Source organism: Meriones unguiculatus, chromosome 4 (assembly GCF_030254825.1).
Source record: "Meriones unguiculatus strain TT.TT164.6M chromosome 4, Bangor_MerUng_6.1, whole genome shotgun sequence".
In the NCBI taxonomy this organism is placed as follows: domain Eukaryota; kingdom Metazoa; phylum Chordata; class Mammalia; order Rodentia; family Muridae; genus Meriones; species Meriones unguiculatus.
The window spans coordinates 107,659,051-107,683,180 of NC_083352.1; the positions used below are offsets into that span (position 1 = coordinate 107,659,051).

Here is a 24,130-nt window from a genome sequence, read left to right on the forward strand (position 1 = left end):
CAGTGTCTCTTGGCCAGAGCCAAGTATTGCACATTTGACAATTCCCAGGCGGCAGTCCTTTATTCTAATTTCTCCAGTCTTTTGTGGTCTGAGCTAATGACATTGGTTTCAGTAAAGATGCTTTGTGACAGGAAGCAGGATATAAGAAGTCCAAGGTCTGAGGGCTGCTAACCTCTCCTGACAAAGTTAGGAACTGGAGAACTTCCCAGGCCCCAGGCTGGGCTTCAGTCCTCCAGTATGGAAGCCTCCAGCCATCCCAGCAAACTCTGCTGCAGCTTGCATGTGCCTCCCACGTGGACATGACAGCTGAGGCATTCGCTGACCTTGCAAGCTGTAGCACACAGCACTTCTCCACAGCTGTCTCAGCCACGCAGCCCAACCCCGGACAAACACAGTCTGGGAGCCTCGTCTCAGCTGTCTGTTCTGGGTCTCATATCCAACGGACCTCTGGTATCAAATGGATTGTTAGTACTAGAGCCTCGAAGCTCTCTCCCTGTTCGGTCATCTGTGGGGGTGGAAAGGTAGGACTCATTGGCTCACAGTGTCACATAGGTTCTCTTACCAAGTGACTGCAAGAAATGCCCCATTCCATACCTGTAGGTCACCTTGAAGAGCAAGACTTCTTTTAACAAGGAAGCAAGACTTTCACCCAGATGATTCAGGCTTTGAATTCATATTCCACTGAAGGAGTTCACGCCAATTAGCTTGTACTATAGGCTGTATGACTGAGACCTTGAATTCTGTTCAGAAGTATCTGGTCACTGTTCATTTAGCCTTCGGGTCCTTAATGTGGTCACCCTGCTGGATTTGGCACCTACGGGAATACTGTCAGTGACAGGTGACAGAACGGAGAAATTTATTTACATAAGAGCCCAGTTGGAAACAAAATTCTAAGAGAAGAAAATAAATTTGAAGAGAAAAAAAAGAATACAGAGAGAATGTGTTGCTGCTTGTGAGAAAGATAAAGATTATATATGTAACAAGTCAATAGAGCTCTTTCTCGAACTTCTCTCAGCCTGGAATTGAAAAACAAACAAACAAACAAACAAACAAACTTGGCTTAGCTACTGAATATCTTGGACAGAGAAGGTAGTCTTACCTCTACAGGAGAAAAAGTGGAAGCGAATTTCATCTAGTGTCTGGTCTCAAAATGTAGCCCCGGGACTGGAAAGATGGTTCAGTGGGTAGAGCTCTTACTATGCAAGCATGAGCACCTGAGCACAGACCCCCAGAACCTGTGGAAAAAGCTAAGTGTGCTTGCACATGCTTGGGACACCAGTGCAGGGGGAGCGGGACACAGGAGGATCATTGAGGCTTGCTGGCTGACAGCCAGCTCCATGCTCAGTAAATAGACCCAAGGGAATAAGGTGGAGAGCAATAGAGCAGGACACACATGTGCTAACACATACAGAGACACATAGACACATACACACATATCACGGGGCCACTGGAGTCTCTGCAGTGACTGGCGATCAGTGGTTGAAAAAGGAAGTCAGAAAGGGTCACATGAGAAACTATGTAAAGCTTAAGGTGGACCTCAAAGTGGCCCTTTCCCAAAGTCCTGAATAGCCCTCCTGTTTAGTTACAGCTTAGAAGAAGGACATCCGACATTGTTACAAACAGCATCACCCTAGAGCACCTGCCACTCACTCCCTCAACTGTGGTTCCAGGCACCACATCTTTATTTGCATCACTGTAGGAAGTCAGGGCTGACGCTCAAACCATAGGGACATCTTGTATCTTAATAGTTGGAATTTCAGCACGGGCTTGTGGTACAAGTTTCCCAGGAGAACCGTAGGAGGAGATGAGACTGATGATGTAGGTCTGGGTTCTGCTGGGGAGGAGCTTGAACGCCCTTCCAAGAATGCCCATGGCCATCTGGGGAGCTTGGTCTGTCCTAAGGACACAACTCAACCTCTAAACAGCAATCAGTGTGTACTTACTGGGAGGTCTGAGTGGCTGGTGCCTCCCGTGGGGGATGTTGCTTGATTAGAGAGGCAGGTACCCTACTCTCCTGCAGCTGGGAGTCAAGAAGGAATTTGAGCGTGTCTGACCCCAAAGAATACAGAACCAGAAAGCCAGGGCCCTTAGGAGAGTCCTGACCACTCATCAAGATGTGTCTTGGCCAAGTTCATGCGGCCAACTCCACCGCCAAGCCTTGCCCCCTCTCTTCCCTTTGCCGACTGCGGAGTTGCCAGAGGCCAAGATGGCAGTGGGGTGGACAGGAGAGTCACACCAAAGCGGGGGAGGGTGCAGTAGTCTCGGACAGTGTATTTTAATTGTTACGTGTAAGGGACACCTTTCCCTAAGACTTTTCCCGGGCCTGCTTGGGCTGGATGCATAGCGTGAGTGGGAAGGCGCGCCCCTGTGGCTTCTGAGGCTCATCTACTTGAGCAGAAGAAAGGGATCAGGCGCCTCCTCCGCCCCCGCCCCTTCCAGGGCACAGGGCTGTCCCAAGGCTTTCCTGGTCTCTCAGAGCTCGAGGATTACTTGGGACAAAGCTCCGGACTAGCACAGCTGGGGACGCTGGAGGGTCCCCTTAGAGTCCCGGCAGCAAGCCTCGCCGATCCACCACGGCCCTTCCATCTCCGCTGTGCTGGCAGAGCCCTGTTCGGTTCAGAGTCTTGCGCAGGGTAGGGCGAGGGGAACCGCAACTCCCTTTGCGGGTCCAGGTGGAGCAGGCGGCAAGCAGCCCTGGAGCCCTGGCAGGCGCGGGCGGGTGGGCGTCCTCCTCTGCGCACACCCCGCGCGATTTCTGGTGACCAACTGGCCCCAGACACTGGCAGCTGGCAGTGAGGCGCTCCTCTCTCGGTCCGGGTGCGTTCAGCGTCACACAGGCGCTGCTCCGCTGGGTCACGGGACGCCTTTTCCACTTGCTGGGGATCCGCGGGACGAGCGAGCGAGCCAAAGCCATCTGAACGCGGAGCTCCTATAAATAGCGCGCGGGTGCCCTCTCGGCGCTGTCCCTCCCGGCTGCACTGCGCGCCGAGACACAAAGTTGTTCGCAGGGACACGGGAACCCAGGGTAGTCTGCGCCTGCACCTTAGGACTGCTTTGGGCGAGGGGCACTCCTACCTGCGTCGGAGTGACACCGGGCTTTGGGGGAATTTTTGGCCAAGAGCAAGTGGGAGTCGCTAGAATCCTGGCCATGAACACAACCTGGCGTTTTTCTCATCTCCGGAAACACCTGCCTCTGTAATTTGTTCCTGCGCCAGCCAGAGTCCCTTGGACAGGACCGACACCAGCACCTGCCACCCTGGCGTTTACTAGCTGAGTCTCCTCTGTGTCTTCGGCTCCGTACTTCTTCGCCTGGGAATACTTGGGTTTGGGGTGAGAATTTATTTTATTCCTTTGACTCGTGACAGCGAGCGTCTGCAGACTTTTTTAGATGTCAATGGACAAGTGTGGGTTCAGTGGCCCTAGGCAAAACTGATTTTGGGGTGGAGGAGGTTAGGGTCGGGAGTTCTGCATGAGCTCCTTAAAGGACAAAGGTAGCAGAGCCAGCCAGCCAGCTCGAAGGGAGACTTCAGCCCAGAGAATTGGTGGAAGTGCGCGCGCCGCCGCCGCCGCCGCCGCTCCTGCAGCATTGTCGATCTAGCCACTGGCATCTTCCCGAGCTCCGGGATCCCGGCGTAGCAGGCGCCGCCCGGGAGCAGAAGCGCCTGGCTGCCGCTAGCGCTCGCGGCTCACCATGGGCTCCGCGCGCCGGGAGCTGTCCGTGGTACCGGCTGTTCTGCTGATTCTCGCGCTGCCGCTGCCTGTCTGGGCACAGAATGACACCGAACCGATCGTGCTGGAGGGCAAGTGTCTGGTGGTGTGCGACTCGAACCCAGCCACAGACTCGAAGGGATCATCTTCTTCCCCTCTGGGGATATCGGTCCGGGCAGCAAACTCCAAGGTGGCCTTTTCGGCGGTTCGGAGCACCAACCACGAGCCATCTGAGATGAGCAACAAGACACGCATCATTTACTTTGATCAGGTCAGACCTCGAGGGATGAAGGGCGCCCAGGGGATGGGTGGTCTCTGGGTATCGGGGGCTGCCTGCTTAGATTAAGCTAGCTGCCTGCTTAGATTAAGCTAGCATGATTAGGATGTAGCAAGATCATTTAAGCGATCACCTCCCTGAAGATACAGTCTAAAACTTGGGCTGCCTCCTTTCCCCAACATCGGGAGCCCCCCTTCCCCCTTGGTCTCTGGCAGAGGCCTGCGTGGTGGGATGGTTTGGGAGCGCAGAGGCAGGCATCTGGAGAACAAGACAAGTTTAACAGCAACAGGTCACCAGGGGATGAAGGGAATACGATCCTTGGATGCTGGGATCTACTGGTAGAGAGCTTGGCCCTCTGGCTCACACTTATCTCAGGTGCCCTGGAGGGGTTCCTGAGGGGGGCCCTAGAAGACAACCTGAAAATGTTTAACTTGCATTTCCAGGTGGAGGCTCATCTCTCCAGAGAGCTTTGGTGCTCCAAAAGGGGCAGGGACCCTGCCAGGTAGATCCAGAGAATTAGGGGTGGAGTTCTGGGGTCAGATAGTACCTCCAGGGCTCTAGCTAGGGTTGCCCTGCAGGGTCCACGGTGGCTGGATGACCACCCTGCCTGGTATATACTAAAATCCCTTCTCACTACTACTCTACTCAGAAAAAGTTGTCCAGGCAGGAGGAAAGGGGATTGAGTTATTTCACAGAGCGTGGGTAGGTAAGCGATGGGGAGCTGGGTTTCCTCCCTGGGTTCTGTTAGGTTCCTCCAGGGCATTGTGAATTGCTGAGGAAGCACAGATTTTGAGGTTGCAGCGAGGGGTTGGGGATGACTTGATGAAAGCTGCAGTTTCTGCTGCGTGGTTCAGTGCTCTGTGGTTCAGTGCTCTGTGGACTGGAGTGTCAGGCAACCCCAGGTATCCACTTAGCAAAGCCCCCAGGGCAGAAGCCAGACTCCAGCATTTTGGTTCCAACCCCAACAGTACCTGGAGTCTGTCTAATTCTAAAGTCACAGTTCACAGTTGCATGCAGAGCCCAGAGGGCGGGTTAAGTGGGGCTGTGGGATGTGCCAGGAAAAACTCAGGTGACATTTGTGCTCCTCATTTAATTCTAAGTAATACACTCGCCAGCTGGTTAGGGACAGAGATGTCTCCCTAGAGGCTTAGTACGGGATAGCTATAAATTTAAAAAATGAATTAAGTCATCCCTTTGGCGCTTTTGGTGCAATATTTAACAAAGTGATGGGAAGAAAGCTTAGCACCACCACGGTTTGGGTTTCAGTGCATTATCTAAATGTTGGAACCCTGTGAACATTGTTCTGTCTTTGCTGGGGCATTCTTTCCAAAGACCTTCCCATCAGTTATAACAGGAAAGGGGTTTTTCTTTTGTTCAGGGAGCCCTGCATCTTAGAGACAACAAGACACATTTATTTATAAATCTCGGTGTGCTGGGTTGCTTCCATTACTCCGTGGGGTCCACCTCCAGCTTCGTGTTTATTAGCCAACACTAATCAGGCACCCCTATTTTGTTAATGAGGGATGCCTCTTGTATCTAAAACAGGAAGTCTTGGCTCAGCCCCTTACATTATTCTAATGTGCTTGGGAAAGATGTTTTTGTAAAGGTGTTGTCAGGGAATCTTTCTTACACAGCTGGGCGGTGGTGCTGTGGTAAGTCCATCTGATCTCAGGTCAGAGAACAGAGAACTTACGGAAGGGAGCTGGGATCTCAGTAAAACTGCACACAGGTTTGTATTTCAAAGCAGGGCTGAGCCTGGTGCATTTTCCTATGTGTTCTGATGTTCTGGTGTGCTGTGAAGAGGCATAGCACACTTTGAGGAAATGATGCAGGAAGTGTGAAATGTATTAATCTTGACAAGAAGATGATGTTTAAGACAGATAACAGCAGACTGACTCTGATAAACAGAAAATATATCTTTACAGACGCATCTGATTTTTATGGATTTGTTTCTTGGTAAGACATGAAAGAAAGCCTTTCTGTTTTGTCGGGGCTCTTACACTCTCCCGGAAGGGACTTACCTCTGAGACACTGAAATTTAACTGAGGATGCACTGAAATGCAGAGTTAACATCATAACCAGGCCACACATCTTGGGATGCAAGGCGCATTGTGGCTTTCTTGGAATCAGTGCTTAACTACACTTTCACTTTTGACCCTTGAACTTCAAATGGGTTTGAGGTGACTGATAGGAGGATAAAACAAGACACTGAAGAATACAGGAAGGCCACCTAGTTTTTACTGTCTGTGATATTCTTGCTCTTCTCTTGGCATTCAGCCAGGGCTGACTCATCGCCGATGTATTATGTTAAGGCTTAGATGGTACATAAACAAAAAGATTGGCCATGGGTCTGAGGAGAGGCATGGGTCCCTGCAGAGGCTTAAGGAAGAAGCTGGCTTTCCCATCTCTGTGGTACCGACTGTGAATGTCATGGGTTATGCCCCATGGTGGAGGGGGTATCATGTCTCTGTGAGGTGTCCAGGGATTACTGCAGAGAGCCCACGGATGTTGATTGGCTGGCTGAGCAGCATCACTGCTGGGCACTGGGAAGGCTTATAGACTGTGCAGATGTAACTGCGTGGCAGATGCCCTCCATCTGGTCCTCAGTGTAAAGCACTACAAGCCTTCACATGTTACCTTGATGAACCCACAGACAGCATGCCTGGAAATTGAGGCATGAACACACAGTTGCTTTATTATTTTTTCTTGTACTACTTAAAAAGTAGAAGAACCTTCTATTATGTACATTTGTTTTTCAAGTCACTAAATAGGAAAGGAAAAGCATTAGCTGTTTTAGTCTCTATTGTTTCTGAAGTTAGTTACTAAAAAAAAAAAAAGAAGAGAAAAGAAAGATATAAAAGAAAGACAGAAAGGAGAGAAGGATGGAGGAAGAAAAGAATACAGGAAAGGGGAGGGAAGGAAAGAGGAAGGGGAGGAAGAGGGAATTTATTTTACTCATGGAAGAAAACTATAATAATTTATCATTATGTATTGTTTTTATCTGTAGATCCTGGTTAACGTGGGTAATTTTTTCACTTTGGAGTCTGTCTTTGTGGCACCGAGGAAAGGAATCTATAGTTTCAGTTTTCACGTAATTAAAGTCTACCAGAGCCAAACAATCCAGGTATGTGCTTTGAGCTGTTGGCTCTCTACTCCAGTATTCAGAATTCACTCAAAGATGTACTTGCATTGTAAAGCTAGTTGTCTACCTTTTTGCTTGTTTGTTTGTTTTCAAGACATTTAATTTGCATTTTTTCAGTATAACATCCATTTGGGTATGTGACAAAAGGCATACAGAAAACTAAGCAATTCAAGTTATTACGCTGATTATAGCCTAATATAAGACAAAACAGCACAACACAACAACAATGAAGCACAGCTTGGGAAAAGTTTCATAACACAAGTGTCTACAGAAGCCGATTTTTATCTCATGCCTGAACAAAAGGTATTCAAATGTATAAGGAAAAAAAACCCAATTCTTACAAAACTTTATATATGAACATTAAATAAACAAAACGTTTGTTAATCATTTAAAAATAATGAGATGATTTAACTACTGAAACAACAACAAAAAGCACAGCTTGGCAAAATTCCTGATACAAACCTCTACAGAAGATCTTGACTTTATCTCATACCTGAACAAAAGTTATTCAAACTTACAAGGAAAAAAGTCTTATAAAACTTCACAAATGGATGTTAAACAAACAAAACAAGTTTGCTGCCAGTTAAAAATTGTGAGACAAAATTGAAACAAAGCTACCAGGGAACGGCTACTTATGATACTTCTGAGAAAGGATGTGTTGAGTTCATCATGATGTAGTTTATTTCTGGGTACTCTGGTTCTAGTAAATTCCTCCCCGTTGTAGTTTCATTGTTAGTGACATGTCTTATGTTGTGCTTGTTCAGACCAGCTTGATTACACTCTAGAGCAGAGAGAGATATTTATTGCAGTATTAAAATATATCAATACTAAACAATACGCTGCCTGTCTGTGGAATTCTAGAGTATGTTATATTGAATGCTTAGCATTTATATTTTATGTCTCCATGATTAATCGATGGCATGATCATGTGTCACATTTTTTTATATCCAATTGGCCAGGATTAGATCTAATCTGTTCCATATTAATATTAACCTGGAGAAAGGGAATATTTAGTGAACACATCCACTTCTCTGGAAACTCCGACATTTCAAATAACTTTTGTTCCAGAAACGGAGACGCCTACGCAGACACTGGCGGAATCTGGCCATGTCCGACTTTGTCAGGTCCCAACACTGGGAAGGCAGTGGACAATAAAGCGAACAACTTTCTTACCAGGAAGCTGAGTACATGAGGCTATACAGTAGTTAGCTTTGTTTACACAGTGAAGAAAAGCCAGTTTTCACAAGCCTTGGTGGCTCTCCGGGTGGCATTATTTTTGTAGGTATTTAAGGAAATTTCTGTAGGAATATACACACACACACATTAAATCTGACCCCACATATGTCCAGCGTGAAGGGAGACTATTTCCCAAGTAGCAAATGTTTGACCAGGTCAGCCATCTTAGACTATCTCCTACCACACATTTTGATCTTAAAAGGAGCCTTTTGGTGGTGATATTTACCCTTCCAGGTTAACTTGATGTTAAACGGAAAACCAGTCATCTCTGCATTTGCTGGGGATAAGGACGTGACCCGCGAAGCCGCCACTAATGGAGTGCTACTCTATCTGGACAAGGAAGATAAGGTCTACCTAAAACTGGAGAAAGGTAACTTGCTTGGTGGCTGGCAGTATTCCACGTTTTCTGGCTTCCTGGTGTTTCCTCTATAGAAGCTGACTTCTCCGTGATGCCCGCCCTTGAGTGAGGGCTCCCACCCCCGGGTAATCGGAAGAACTGCTCTCACCCTTGGATTGATGTCTCTTATTGTTTAGTTTATGGGTGACTATGGATTCTCTTTGAGGATTCTAGACCTGTCTGGACAAACACAAAGTTTCACAGGTTATTTTCGTGTGTGTGCCAGTTTCCTTATATGTGGATCGGGACTCCAAAGCGGAAAATCCCCAAATCTGCTTACATGTTAATGGCCACAGCCTTTGTTCTGTTTAGTTTCCTGCTATTGCTGTATTGGTTGCAGATGTGGGGTTTTTGTTTCTTTGTTTCTGAAAGGCTGGCTTGTGGGTCTGAGAGTAAGAAAACTTGGAAGTTCTGACTTCAGTGGTTACTGTGGAACTGCCAAAGATGTGTATACACATGTGGATACGTTGATTACGCTTTTTAAAAAAATTATAATTACTTTGGAATTAGTTTTTTTTTTTTGTTTTGTTTTCTTAAGATAACTGGGATTGTATTTTAGTGACTGGCCTTGTGTTTTCTCTGCCCATAAGGTAACAAATGTCTTGCCTCAAAATGTCCCTTAACTCTGAACTCACCCACATGACCCTCCTCCTGCCCCGTAAAATGAATGCTCCATAGTTGTATTTTAATTATATATGTGAAAGAGTCATATTTTCCAAATTATATTTTCTAATAGGAAAAATAGATCATAATCAGACAAAGAAAAAGTTACTTACCCCAATTTTAAGTGTTCAGTCCCAAACCTTGGCAAAATAGCCCTCCTTGGTGGAAAATCTTATACTTTATTGCCCAATTTTAATTAACGTGATTGATAATAACCACTTTATTAAAACCATAAGGGATTATTTTCCCTTCACCATGACCACTTAATTAAGTGGAGATGGTATGCCCTTGTTTTTAATTATATCTATTTTTCAAATCTCCTGTTATGTTTGAAATATCATCTGGTTTTGCCTTAATTCCTTAACTTGTATATATTTATCTGTTCAGCTAATATTAAATCCAGATACTCCATAACAAAATTTAGTGAATATCTTATTTTGTCTTTTGTATAGGTCATATGAATTCATAAAATTATTTATGTCTGTTACAGAATAAAGATTATTATATGTTAGTGGAATGGTTGGTTTGGTCCTTTTGGTGCTGAGAATGTGTCTTCTATGTAGTTTATCCATCCCTCCATTATCCTCTCCCTTCATGCATCTTCCTTTTTTTTTCTCCTCCCATTTCCCCCTTCCCTCTCTTCCCCTTGTTTCTTTTTTCCTGGAGTTAAAAAAAAGCCTTCCTGAGTTTTCAGGTAATGTCCTTTGAGTTGGTATAGGAAATCTTTACTGTATTTAATCTGTCCAAATCCAGGAGCTGTAAGCTTGCCAAAGAGGAATCAATGAATTTAGCAAAGTCTTTCTTCACAAGGACTTGTGAGGAAAATGGAGTTAAAAAGATCTCTTGAAATATCGCAAGGTTGCTCCATGTATGAGTGTGTGCTGCCAGTATCAAGGCTGATGTCTCCAACCAGAGGACTCCAGCAAAAGGTTCTGCCTGTTCTCAGCATTCCTCTTCGAAGGGAGAGACAATATTTCTATAACCACGTATGGTGGTGGTGGTTCCATTTCCAGGTCTGTGGCCCTGTTTGGGGGAAAGAGTCCTCTTGTAGCTGAAGCCACAAGGAACATGTTACAAGAGACCCACATAAGCACAGCTTCCAGAGAGTCTGTGATTAATCTCCATGTTAGGAGGTTCAGTGAGCTCTAGGAAGACTCCTCTCTTTCCTAGAAAGAACTCCCTGCAGATTCTGGCAACAATCCTTGATGCAGGTTGTCGCCTGTTGGCTTTCAGTTAACAGCCCCCAGTATTGCACAGAGAGACAGCAAAGGTGGCGAAACTTCACGGAGCAATGGGACCCTCTAACCATGCAACAATTCTACCTAGCAGCTACCTCCACCTACTATGCAAACTGGGTGTGCATCTGGAAATCATAGCAGGAGAATCCTAAGTAAATACACCTGCTAGCTACTGTTTTGGCAACATGAGTTAAGGGTATTGGAATGACCAATTGGCACCTATGGCAGGATGACAAGAGTTAGGCTATTATCAAAATAGGTCAGTGTACCAATGCATTTCACAAATGGACTTGTAGCCATCTTTGGGGGCTCATCCTTATCTTTCTCCATTTTTCTGAACATAAACACACCTCGGTGAAGCTCTGAGCTTCAACTTCTAATTTCTAACATATGCGTCTTGGGATGCAGAATCCATTGTGTATTAGGGGAAGACCTGAGACTGTGGCTATCAGCTGAAGATGTCTGTGATGCCCAAGCGAAGAGCTATGGAGGCTCAACTCAACTAGGTTCTAGATGGTTGAGAGCTCCCACAAACACACTGTCCAGAGAATAAAAATGGCGAGAGAGAGAGAGAGAGAAAGGCAGGACGATTTAGTAAAAAAAAAATGCACAGACTTTGGGCAGACACAGGATTTAGTCCTGTAACCTTTATTTGCTGTCCCTGTGACTGACAGATTTTGGCGTTAGTTACTTTATTTGCAAAGAAGAAGTAGTCGGCTGCATAGATTCAATAATCTTTGTGCTTGGGCCACAGTGGGAGCTGGAATCTTGAGTCTGATCATTGAATCTTGTGATCCCCATCATTTAAGGCCCTGAGGTGGGCAGAGCAGGAAGAGGGAATGTGGAGGATATAAAGATTGGCACAGGATGGGGGAGGGTTGAGTCGGGATGGAGCGTGATGAAGAACAGATGTGGTGTCACAGATAGTTCAACAAATGGCATCAGATGTTCTCTGCCTAGTCTCTAATTTGACAAATTGTTTTCAGAAATTGATGTGTGCCAAGAGTGCACACTACTCAGGCCCTGTGTTTGCCTTGGCCCTCACGACTCCACAGTCTCTCTAGCCACTGTCTGCAGCCAGCAGTTTCCTCCTGAAAGAAACTCATGGAAACCAAGCTGAAGGAAGCAGGAGCCAGGCAGGGAGTCTGCCTGATTCCAGGAGCTGTAGGGGAGCTGCCCACGGTCCTGGTTAGACTTCACTGATCTAATTACATTTAAAATTTTTTAATTTATTATTATCACTGAGTTATGTTTGCTCTCCTCGTCCCTTGATTTTTAGTTATTCTTTCGTGTATTCTTTTAGTCTCTAGCCTCTACTTCTTAAAGCAAATTTTAAAGCAAAACTTGTGTCTACAAGTTTTTTTTTTTCCTGTGTGTACATGTTTGTCGTGTGTATACCTGTATGTACAGGTGTTTGGAGGCCAGAGGTCCACATCAGGTGTCTTCTTTGATTGCTCTGATTTTATTTGAGACAGGGTTTCCCACTTAACCTGGAGATCACCAGGTGGCTAGCCCAGCTGTCCACTGAGCCCCAGTGAACTTCCTGGCTCTAGCTCCCTGCACTGGGGTTATAGAAGCATGTTGTGGCACCTGTCTTTTAACCTGGGTGCTGGGGAGCTGGACTCATATCCTCTTGTTTGGTCTATACTTTCCCCACTGAGCCATCTCCCCAGGCCCCAGTTTTATTTTTGAAACAAATGTTGTCAATTAACACAGGTGGCATCATTCTCATAACGGGTTTTGGGCTGCAAGATGCCAAGGTTGTAGCATGAGTGACATCTCCTGCTTCCTGCTTTGCTGTTTGCTCTAAACACCAACCCAGCAAGATTCTACACCTGAAGCAGGAGCAGTCTGTAGGTGTGGTCCCACATTGCATTCCTAGTGAGGGCCCTAGGCTTTATTGATCCACCTGTACTGTATAAGCCACCTGTCTCTTGAGCAGCAGTATCAGCTGAGCTTAGCAAGCCCCCATAATTGTTGACCTGGTGGTCACAAGTGTTGAGAACATAGAGGTCCATGGCCATTGGTGGCTGTCCTCACACAAAGCCTTGGTACAGTTTTGGCCCCTGGTGTCTTTCTGGTAGAGGATTGAAGAAGTTGGCTTCTAACTAGGTTGGTTTTATTCTCTTCCTAATGCTGATCAGCTTTTAGTGTGGCTTTCAAGATTAAAGTTGCATGCATGTGTGTGGGGCATCCCTAACCCATCTTGCTACCCTCAGCCCTGTGACCTTGACCCTAAACTCCTCTGTCAGCCTTTCAAACTAACATGCTAACACACGTAAGACTCACCTGGGACTTGGCTCAGATGCTGACCTTGATGGGGGCAAATCTGGGAGGGGCTTGTGCTTCTACACTGCTAACAGCTACCCCCTGCATCCTCAGCTGCTGACTTGGGTGCTACAGAAGAGAGGACTTCCATTATCACTGCGACAGCCTGGTTACTCACAGCACATGCTATGTACTATAGCACCTGCAGGCTCCGGGGCTTGTTAGAACCCTGCTAGAGCCAAGACTCACCCCAGGCCTACCCAGTTCATGACTGCATTTTAATAAGGGGATTTTTAAAGATTTATTTATTTTATGTGAATGGGTATCTGCATGTAGGTCTGTGTACCATGTGTGCACAGAGCACTTGGAGGTCAGAAGAGGGTGTCAGACCCCCTGGAACTGTAATTACAGATAGTGTTAGGGAACTGAACCTGGATCCTCTAGAATAAGCAGCCAGTGCTCTTAACAGCCGATCTATCTCTCTAGCCCCATGTGAGGAGTTTTAAGCACCACTGAGTTCTCGAAGCCCGGTGTTTAAGGGAGACTGCTTGCTTTGGGACCACACAGGACATCCGGCACCATAGTCCAACAAAGTCTACAGCAAGTCCGTACAGGTACAAGAACAAAGGCATGCGAGTCTACCTGTGAGTAGCCTTTGATAGCAGTGGTGCTCCCCGAGGCCCAGGCTTTGAAGAGAATCAGTCTGGCACCTTGTTCTGTGAGGGGGTGAGAGCCAGGAAACCACCTGGAACACTCCAAGCAAGGGTTGCAGGATGGCTTTTCATAGAGGAAAGAGGCTGGACCACTGGCCTGAAGACACAGGTGAGTAAACCACCCACAGTCCAGTGGCATCCTGGGATGAAAGAAAGCCCAGAGGAGCCTTCCTTGGCACCGGCCTCTGTTCTGAAGCGCAGAGGGAATTACAGCTCGCTTTCCTCTGTAAACAAAGTGCTCCCCCCTCGGGGTGGCGGTGTCTCTGTATAAGGGTAGGTATTTCTCTCCTGCCTGTCTCTACTGTTTCTCTGTTTGTCATGTTTAAGCTTTGCTGTCAAAGCATAATCAATAACAGACAGAAAACACAGGGAAATTGGTGGGGAGTAGGCGACTCTATTTCCACATTCTTGTTTGTTTGTCTGTTTCTTCTCTTCATGACAAGTATTAAAAGCAAGTGGCTTGACTGACCAGTCTGCCCAGGAAGTCCTTTCATAGTTTTCTTTCATAGCTTTCTAGGGAAAAGGAGAATGAAACCAAGGAAACAGCGGTAGGGCCTGCTTTGAGATGGGAGCGCAGGGAGAACCATTACCCAGCAGTTAACTAATAAGGTAGGAATTACTGCCCAGCCATAGGACAGCACTTGGCATTACTGTGTCACTATAGGGACCAGGAGGGCTGCTGCCACTGGCCAAGTAGTTGAAGGCTCGACTTTACAATGGGTTTGCCAGTCAACATATCTCCAGGCTTCAAGTTACACAAAAGATCCTGTGTGCAAGCGTGCGCATGTTGGGGGGGAGGGGAGTGGTGGTGGAGGTGTAGATGTGCTGGGTATGTATGGATGCACACATATGTGTTTCTGTGAGGGGATGTGGGTGCATATGGAGGGTGCACATGGATGTATATGCATTTCTATGTGAAGGCCAGTGGTGAATTTCCAACGTCAGTTCTCAGTTGCCGTCCACCTTGTCATCTGAGACAGGGCCTCTCTACATAGCCCTGGCTGTCCTGGAACTCATTGTGTAGACCAGGAAGGGCTCAGACTCACAGAGATCCAGTTGCTCTGCCTCCCAAGCACCTGTCTTAAAAGGTGTGTGTGCCATGCCCAGCAAAATGTGTTGCCCAGGCTAGCCTTAAACTTGGCGATCCTCCTGCTTCTACCTTCTTCAGCGAATCCTATGGCCGTAAGTCACCACAATCAGCTGGTTTGTTTTTGAGATGGAGTCTCTCAATGGGATGCTGTTTCTTCCTGCATGGCTCGTTCTAAGTACAGGCTCCCACATCCAGCCTTTATGTATGGGTTTTGGTGATCAATCTCAGGCCCTCGTGGTTTCATGGCAAGCCAAGTGCTTCGATGTCCAAGCCATTTCTTCAGCCTCTAGCAGAACATGGGGTGTGTTTTATGCTCTGCAGCCCCATCCCATGTACTGTGGCCCTCAGTTCACAACCGTGATGTTCAGCCTAAGTGATGGGACTCTAGGGGTGGATCTGGGGACTTGGATTTTTTGTGTCCCTCTTTGTCTGTGAGGGGTAGGAGACCATTTTCTTCTGAGATCTGTTTCCTTTGCTCTTTAAAAACGCATAAGCAGTCACATGTGTTTCTTTTAAAATATCTTAGCTTTTCCTGTTAGCATTTTTAACACCACAGTTAAGCACTGTCATGATTTTGCCCCAATGCAAAAAAAAAAAAAACAACAACAAAAAACGAACACAAAAACAAACACACACACACACACAACTGGAGGAAATGCTAACAAAGGAAACATTTGATCAAAAATAGCAGCATTCAGAGAGAAAATTTAATACAGCAAAACATATATCTATATAAGCAGAGAAACAACGATTAAATCTTTGCTGGTATCCAAGTTGACAATTCAGTGGAAAAGCGTGAGACTGGTATTTTGATGTTATCAGACTGTTTGAGGGTGGAGGGCCCATAGTCTTTGAGATTCGTGTTACTTTTCCTTCTTCTTTTCCTGAGACGCCAAGTCCATTCTCAGCAGGTGGAGGGATAATGTCACACCAGCAAGGGCTCAGGTCCTGTTCCTTAGAAGTGACCCCTTCTGAACCAAGGCTGCACCAGAAGGAACGCTACCCTTCCATTCTTGGGCTAGCTGATTGGAATAATGCTACTGAGAGTATCTGGTAACTTCTCTCTAGTGATCACCCCACATCTTACTAATTTGGGGGGAGGTGCTTTTTCAGAGCTCCATGGGGAGCCACATTTTGGTTTCCCTGGCCTGGAAGCCAGTCTTAGCTTCCAGGGGCTGCAGGATTTCAGATTGACATCAGAAGCACCATCCCTTCGGCCCCCACTCCCAGCCTGGCCTGGTCTCCAGCCCAGGACTTTTCTTGTTTTTTTCTTCTTGGAAGATGGAAAGACAATATTTTATAAACACTCATAAAGGGACCATGGAGTCCATAAGAACCATTAAAAAGTCCTGTTGTGCAAGATTCCTCGTTTTCTGAATTGTTAAAAATAAAAGAAAAAGTCCCAAGTCCTCCTTTATGATGCTAGTTGGCATACTACCATGATGCTGAGGTAGAATTAAAGCCACAAGGTCATCCATGAGGTTTTGAGAGTTCAAGGCCAATATCTGTTAGGAAGGAAGGAAGGAAGGCAAAAAAACATTTATTGTGGCTTAGGGTGCCCATTTTGCTTTCTTTTAATTTTATTCCCCTCTAAGCAGGCTTTGAAGAAATTCTATGCTAGGTCTCTGGCCTATCCAGTCACTGGTATGACTGCCCCCACCCCTCAAGTCAACAAAACGATTACTAATTATATTCCACTCTACTTGTAGATCAGTTCTCTGACTGGTCATCATTAGAGAAGCTTCCTCCAGCAGAAAGATGGGAGCATATACAGAAATGCAGAGCAGAAAGAGAATCTAAATGGGAGGGCCCCATCAGGTCCCCCGTAGGGGAATCCTGAGGAGTATGGAATGAAAAGATTAGAGGAGTCAGAAGGGATGGAGAACATCAGGAGAGAGTGGCCCACTGAATCAGAGACTGAAGCTGCACGCACAGGGCATGCATGGGTCTTGTATACCATGGTTCTCTGCATATATGTTATGGCTATAAGCTTGTGGGACTCCTGTTAATGGTAGTAGTGGTAGTAACAACTCATTTGCCTGCTCTTGGGGAATCTTTTCTTCCTAATTGGTTGTCTTGTCTAGCCTCAATATGATGTTTTTGCCTTTTCTTATTGCACCCCCTGGAGTGGTTTGAATAGACATGGCCCCCATAGACTCATGTGCTTGATGCTTGACCCACAGGGCATAACACTATTAGGAACTGTGGTCGTGTTGGAGTGGATGTGGCCTTGTTGAAGGAAGTGTGTCACTACGGCAGACAGTCTCCTCCTGCCTACAGATAAAGATGTAGAACTCTCAACTTCTTCTCAAGCACTACGTCTGCCTGCAAGACCCAATGCTTCTTGCCATGACGATAATGAACTAAACCTCCGAAACTGTAAACCAATCTCAATTAAATGTGTGTGTTTTAATAAGAGTTGCCATGATCACATCAATAAAACTCTAACTAAGACAGAAGTTGGTACCAGGGACTGGAGTGCTGCTGTGATAAGCCTGGACGTGCATTTGTTTGGAGGAATGCAGATTTGGGGACTTTGATTTAGGAAAGCAGTTGAATATTTAGGCACTGCTTAATCAGCCATACTAAGAAAAGCATGAAAGACAGCGGCACTGAGGGAGATTTGAACTGTGGGGACCTGGCTCAATAGGTTTCAGAGGAGAAGAACTTTAGTATGTTGCCTAGAGATCCTTCTTGTGATATTTTGGCAAAGAGTGTGGCTGCTTTTTTCGCTTGTCTGAAGAGTCTGCCTGAGGCTAAGGTGAAGAGACTTAGATTAATTGCTTTGGCAAATGAAATCTCAAAATATCCTAGTATAGACTCTGTCAAGTAGTTACTACTGTTCACTCTTATAGAGAGTATTTTTGATGAAAAAAAATAAAAAGCAAGCTAAGCAAGGAAAAATAAAAAAATAAAAAAATGTATGGTTCAAGGAGAAAAGGGATACCAGGAAGTAGAATGGAGCTAAATCCTGTGTTCAAGGAGATAAACAGATTAAAGATATTAAATGCAATAAAGGGAGTGGTGACCTTGGGGCAAGATCCCACTCAGATAAGCTTCCATTTTGTGAAAAGGAATTAAAGAACAGTTTAGGTTCAGGTTTGGTAGTACAGACCTTCAATCCTAGCACTCAGGAGACAAAGGCAAACAGATCTCTGAGTTCAAGATGGAGTTTCAGGTCAGCCAAGTTTAGGCAGTGAAGGAAACCATGGAAAACGGAAAGGTGGTAAAGATGTAATTGAAGGAGGGAGCCATGTTCCAACCCCAGTGAGCAGCAGAAGTTGGTAGCTTTAGCTACATGGTTCTGGTTTTAAAATCAAGGATAGAATAAAGGGGTTAGAAAATCTCCTTCTGAGACTAAGGAAAGCTGCTGAGGCCAGGAATGTGTCAGAGGTGTCCCTGCATGAAGGCCCAGAGGACTGAAGCTGTGAAGGTGAAGCCTGGACTGCCCTGGAGACCACAGAATGTTGAAGATGCCAGAGCTGTGGGATACCTGCCAAGGGGAGCTGCTAACAGGGAGTGGAATCAGCCCAAGAGAGAAATGTGTTGCAGTCGGCAAAGCTGAAAGGAGTTGGAGATCTGAGGAGTGCTTTGACATCAGACATGGAGATGCAAAGTTCAGAGTTTGCCCTGCTGGCTTTCAGTCTTGCTTTGGTCCAGTATTTCCTCACTATGCTTCCTTCTCTACATTTTGGAATGGTAATGTTTAGTCTGTGCCATCATATGTTGGCAGTATATGATTTGTTTTTTTGTTTTAATTTTACAGGGGATTTCTGTTAAGATATTGTATGAATCTCAGAAGAGACTTTGAACTTTGGATTTTTAAATATTGTTGAGATTGTGATAGATCGTGGGGAGCTTTGAAGATGGACTAAATGTGTTTTGCATTATGTAATGGCTACAAGCCTATGGGGGCCAGGGAGTGGAATGTGGTGGTTTGAATAGGTATGGCTCCCAAAGGCTCATGTATTTGGATGCTTGGCTTACAGGGAGTGGCACTATTAGGAGGTGTGGCCACGTTGAAGGAAGTGTGTCACTGTGGGGTGGTTTTTGAGGTCTCTTAGGTTCAAGCTACACCTGGTATGGCACACAGCCTCCTTCTGGTGCCTGCAGAAGACGTAGAACTTTATCTAGGACCATGTCTGCCTGCGTGTCACCATGTTTCCCATCATGAAACATCATGAAACTTGTAACCCAGCCCCATAAATATTCCTTTAGAAGAATTGCCCTGGTCATGGTGTCTCTGCAAAGTAATAAAACCCGGACTAAGACACCTGGTTTTGTCATGTTTGGTTGTTGTGTCTTGGAGGCAGGCTCTTTTCTGAAGGAAAACAGAGGAGGAGTAAACCTAGGGGAGAGGGTGAGTGGGGAGAAAAGGGAGGAGTGGAGGGAGGGGAAACTGTGGTGGACGCCTATTGTATGAAAGAAGAATCTATTTTTTAAAAAAACCCAAATATTCTGAAAAAAAATTATTCTTTTACTTATTTTATTATTTTCTTCCATGTACGCATGTGTACATGTTCGTTTGTGTGTACATGGGTGCAGGCATGTGGAGGCCGGAGGTCAATATGGGCTGCTTTCCCCAGCCACTCTCCATCCTAGTCTTTGGAAACAGGGTTTCTCACTGAATTCAGAACTAGGTTTTTGGCTGGATTGACTGGCAGGAGAGCTCTGGGGATTCCTGTCTCCATCTCCCCAGCACAGAGACTACAGGCATGCTTTGCCGCCCTGGGTTTTTTTTTTCCCAGAATGCAAGTCTTTATGCTTGTAAGGCACGCATGTGGACCAACAAGTCGTTGCCTCAGCCTCCACCATTTTTTCTTTAATCTGGAGAAACACCATACACTAACTGTGCCTACTGTGTATTCCTGATGCCTGAATATTGCACACCTTGTACTCTGAACCTGGCCCCTCATCTTTGTTTCACAATGACACGCTCTTGGCATATGCCTTTGCAGTTTGTGGGCGGGAACTCTGCCATGTGAATGCAGAGCATGGTGTTAGCATGGGCCGAGTTCATGCTTTCAAACGGATACCTGCTGCCAGCCATCCCCTCACTGGTATTTTTACCACGTGTTCTTTCATGGCCAGGCTTTGTGTGAAGGCTGAAGAGAGATAGAGGGCCTCTGGGTACAGCGGTGGGAGCTGAGTACTTCAGAAAGGAAGCTCTTTGCTGCATTTCATTGTCTGGTTTGTAAAGAGTGCCTTTGGTTCTAGCGAGTGAGCATTTCAGACTTTTGCCTTGGCCCGTGTTAGGTGATTCAAGGCCCTTCGAAGCTCATTTAAATCCCTGTGGAAAGCAGGTTTCTGGTGGGTTCTAGTACACAGGAAACCCCTATTGGCACCTGGAATTGAGGACCGGGGTTTTCCCTTGTGAATCATCCCATCCCTTTGGGCCAACACACAGCTTCCTTTAGGCTTAGGTGAAGAATGAACTGTGCATTTAGGTTCGTAAGGAAAGCAACGCCCTAAGACTCCTGTGTGGTTCCGCTTCAGTTTTGCTTCCAAGATTCCCACCACCACGTCGTAGTTAGACTGTTTGGTGAAAAATCTCTTCTCATTTATTTTCACGCTGCTCAAAATCTTACCCTATGGGTTTTTTCAAAAAAAGCTGTGGCTGAGCATACACCTAGGCCATGGCTCTAGGTGAACTGTGACAGAGATGGCTGGAAATTTTCCAAAGTATTTGCTTTTTGCTGCATTTTTCCCCCTCAAGAAGAAAGAAAATGAGTCAATAGTGAGTTTCTACTTGGGGAGGTGAAGGAGATGGGGACAAGGGAAGGAACAAGCTTCCTCCATCAGGCTGTCCTTCCCGTGTGATCACTGAGTTGATGTTGTGAACATTCACAGTGCTGACATGACTGGGAGCCTATATCTCCAACTCCCAGACCCAGCTCTTAAGCTCAGGGCTGACCCTCACGATCCCACTCCTCCTCCTGCTAGAGTCTGGGTGTGGACTGAGATGAACTAGGAGAGGTATGGATGTTCTGGCTGCTGTGGTGCGGGAAGGACTGTTTTCATAATCCCAAGCAGGTACGTGGATTCTGGAGCAACCTGACTCTCGCTGGGTCCCACAGACCCAGCTTCCTTCTGTCCTTTCACAGGGGATGCTATTCAGACAAAGTGGGGAGGGAGGGATGCCTCCCAGGACCTGCTCCTGGTACTCAGGAGGAACCATGCTGCCCAGTGACTGTGAAGGCTGTTGGAAAGCTACCAGGATTGAAAGTCCTCCAGCCAACCCCTAAGTGATCTTGGGCAGGTAAATAGCACTGCTATTTTCTTCCTTACTGCCCCAAGAGGATTTTTTAGACTCTCTCTAATTATCTTTAAACTTCACTTCACCTAAGACCTCTGGGGATGCTCAGGATAAACGTCCCTGTCCTTTCCACTTTTGCCATTCCTGAATCCATAATTCTAAGGTGGGAGGTGAAGAAACTGTGGGTTCCCTAAGCACCACAGCAATTGTTATTTAGTCTCACTGTGTAGGCAAGGCTAGCTTCTGTAGGCGAGGCTAGCCCCTAACTCACGAGTCTCCCACATGCAGGTGCTGGGACTACTGCTGTCAACTGATAGACCAGGCAAAGCTAATATCAGGTGCTCCTAGGTCCTTTAAACAGAAATACATGCTGGGCCCCTCAAGCCACAGAGGGCCGCTCTAATGTGAAGATTGCTTTTAATATTATAATGAGGAATGATTCTGTCTTAATTGCCTATTGTTTTCTCACTGAAAATTCTTCCAATTAAAAAAAACCATTTTTAGGGGCTGGAGAGATGGTTCAGCAGTGAGGAGCACTGTCTGTTCTTCCAGAGGTCCTGTGTTCAATTCACAGCAACCTCAGGTGGCTCACAGTAATCTAGAATGGGTTCTGATGCCTGATTCTAGCACGCAGATGTACATACATATTGGAAACTTCTATATACTAAATAAAAAATAAATAAATAAATAAATAAATAAACCTTAAAAATAAAACATTGATTGCCTATATGTATAATTTGCATGCATGCATGCATGTGTATGTGTTTGTATGTACCCATGTGCCACGGCATGTGAGCATAGTGCAACATGCAGGAGTCAGTTCTCCTACCACTGTAGGTCTTGGGAACTGGACTCAGGTCATCAGGCTTGGGGACAAGCTCCTTTACCTGCTGAGCCATCTTCCCTGCCTCTCCTGTTGTTTCCTTAATGCAAGCATTAGGTCTGACACAGGTGGAAGAAAGTCAAAGCGAAGGTGGCTCTTTGTATTCCCAACTGAATAAATCACATCAGCTTGGACTGCTTCCAGGTGGCTTATTTATTCTTCCTTATGTTTTCTGAGCAATCAAATTATCACTTATTCACTTAACATGTAACAGATCATACTGCCGCATGTGGGGAGACCCTGGAAAGATTGGTCTGTCTTTTCACTCACTCACTCTGCAGAGGTCTGTGACTTGTTAGGTCTGGAGTGGAGGTAAGGGTCGCAGATCTGCCCTTGCATTTCTACACCTCCTTCAGGTAGCCCCAGTGACCAGTTAAGTAAGAGAGACCTTTCTAATGCCATCATCATTCAGTCTCGGGTAAGACCCTGCCTGTGGGCGGGAGTGTAGGTCATTGGTAGCGCCCTTGCCAACCTGGCATGTGCAAGCCCCTGGCTCGTAGCTGCACAGCTGTATGAAAATGAAATTGAATTTAACACATTTTTTTCATCTAAAATCCACTAAAAAGCATCTGGGCCAAGTTTCAGATGTGACTCATGGAGAGTTTGCTGTAGTGGTCAACAAAAGCCACTCGGTGCTGATGAATTAATTCCCCGGCAGGAGGAAGGACCCACTGGGTGGCACACAGGGGGAGGCTCAAAGGAACTTCTTTCTCTCTCCTGCTTGCTCCGTAAGTGACAGGACAAGGGAGGAGGAGGCAGCTTGCCAACAGTCCTCAGTCCTCAGCTCTGGAGCACAGGCTGATGGGAGGCCCCGGGAGAGGAACCAGGCTCCTGGATTCCCATGTGCAGAAGTTGTCACTGATGACATATACGGTTCAGATTGCGCCAAGGAAGCTAAGGAAATCAGCTGACCTTCCAGCAATTCTTGCTGGCCACATACTCAGCAGCCTGGTAATTCGTAGCTTCTGCCCTGGCTCCCTCAGGGGGTTCTAAAGATGCCTTTTGTGCAGAAGGCCAAAGGGGATGATCCTAAAAACCCTTGGGATTTGCAGTCACATTCTGTGACTTGGCACCCTCCTCATCCTTATCTTGCTTTGTATGTGAGGTCGTGTTCCCTGAAAACCTTGAGAACAAATGTTGGGTTTCCATCACCATAGGAACACCCAAGCATAGCAGTGGACCTGGGGACTTGGAAGAGCATGACACAGATTCTAGACCACGTTCCCATGTGGAGACTCTCACTAGCGATGCCATAGGCTTGTGCACACACGGGTGCACTTGTGTGCATGAGTTTGTGTTAAGCATCTCTGTGTACCTGAATGTTCCCCTCTAAAGAACAAAACTGAGTTTACACTACTGTGTAACAATCTTCTCCTGTTAACCTACTGTAAAGACATCTTCAGCATATTTTCTTTATGTTATTTTGAAGCATTAAGAAAAAAAAAATCCACCACAGAACCAAGGTTTTGCTCACAAACCCTCTAAAGACTCCTGATCCCCAAATAGTCACACACACTTTTCTAACAAACGATGGAAACTATAGTACTCTCCTGCAACCCTCAAAACCAGGAAATTGATACAAGTGCATTGGTTCCCAGAATGCACTGGGTTTCAGCAATTATCTCAGCAGTGTCCCCCGCAGCAAAAGATTCTGCGTCAGAATCATGCTTCTTATTCTGGCATGACGTCACTCACACCAGAGGTTTCTTCAGTCCCCAGCCACCTCCAGTGACCTTGACTCTTTCTGTGGGTGTGGTCATATGTCTACACATGTAGGACATGCACATGTGGATGCCAGAGTTTGTGTCAGGCGTCTTCCTCAATCCCTCCATTGTATTCTTTGGGGCAGGGTTCCTCGCTGAACTTAGCTCATTGATTCACCTAGGGGTCTGCTGCCTCTGTCCTTACTGCTAGCGTTACAGGTGCCCATTGCTCAGCCTGGCTCTACAGAGGTGCTGGGGGTCTGAACTCGGATCCCATGCTCGTCCTCACCCCTGGCCTCAGCGTTTCTGAGGGCGATAGGACTGGAGCTTCTTTTGTCACATGCCGCTCACTTTGGATTCCTTTCCCGACTTCTGTTTGGATTCCAGTTAGGCATCTTTGCCAGCGACTCAGCATTGACAATGCTCCTTGCAGCCCCGTAGGTGGCACAAGTTAAGCTTGTCCCCATTCCTTGTGATGCACTCCTGATCATCATGGTGGAGCTTCCAGGCTTGTCTACTGCTGTTTGTCACCCCCATGCTGTTTTTAAGATACACC

The 24,130-nt window shown here is 46.3% G+C and overlaps 1 protein-coding gene across 1 annotated transcript; it reads left to right on the forward strand.

Moving 5' to 3' along the window:
- The first annotated feature begins 2,459 nt into the window (after nucleotides 1-2,459).
- Nucleotides 2,460-9,946, forward strand: Cbln4 (cerebellin 4 precursor). Its single transcript, XM_021649470.2, has 3 exons — nucleotides 2,460-3,979; nucleotides 6,993-7,109; nucleotides 8,598-9,946. Exons 1-3 carry the CDS (start codon nucleotides 3,692-3,694, stop codon nucleotides 8,793-8,795), a joined length of 603 nt encoding a protein of 200 aa, XP_021505145.1. The 5' UTR covers nucleotides 2,460-3,691; the 3' UTR covers nucleotides 8,796-9,946.
- The last annotated feature ends 14,184 nt before the right edge of the window (nucleotides 9,947-24,130 follow it).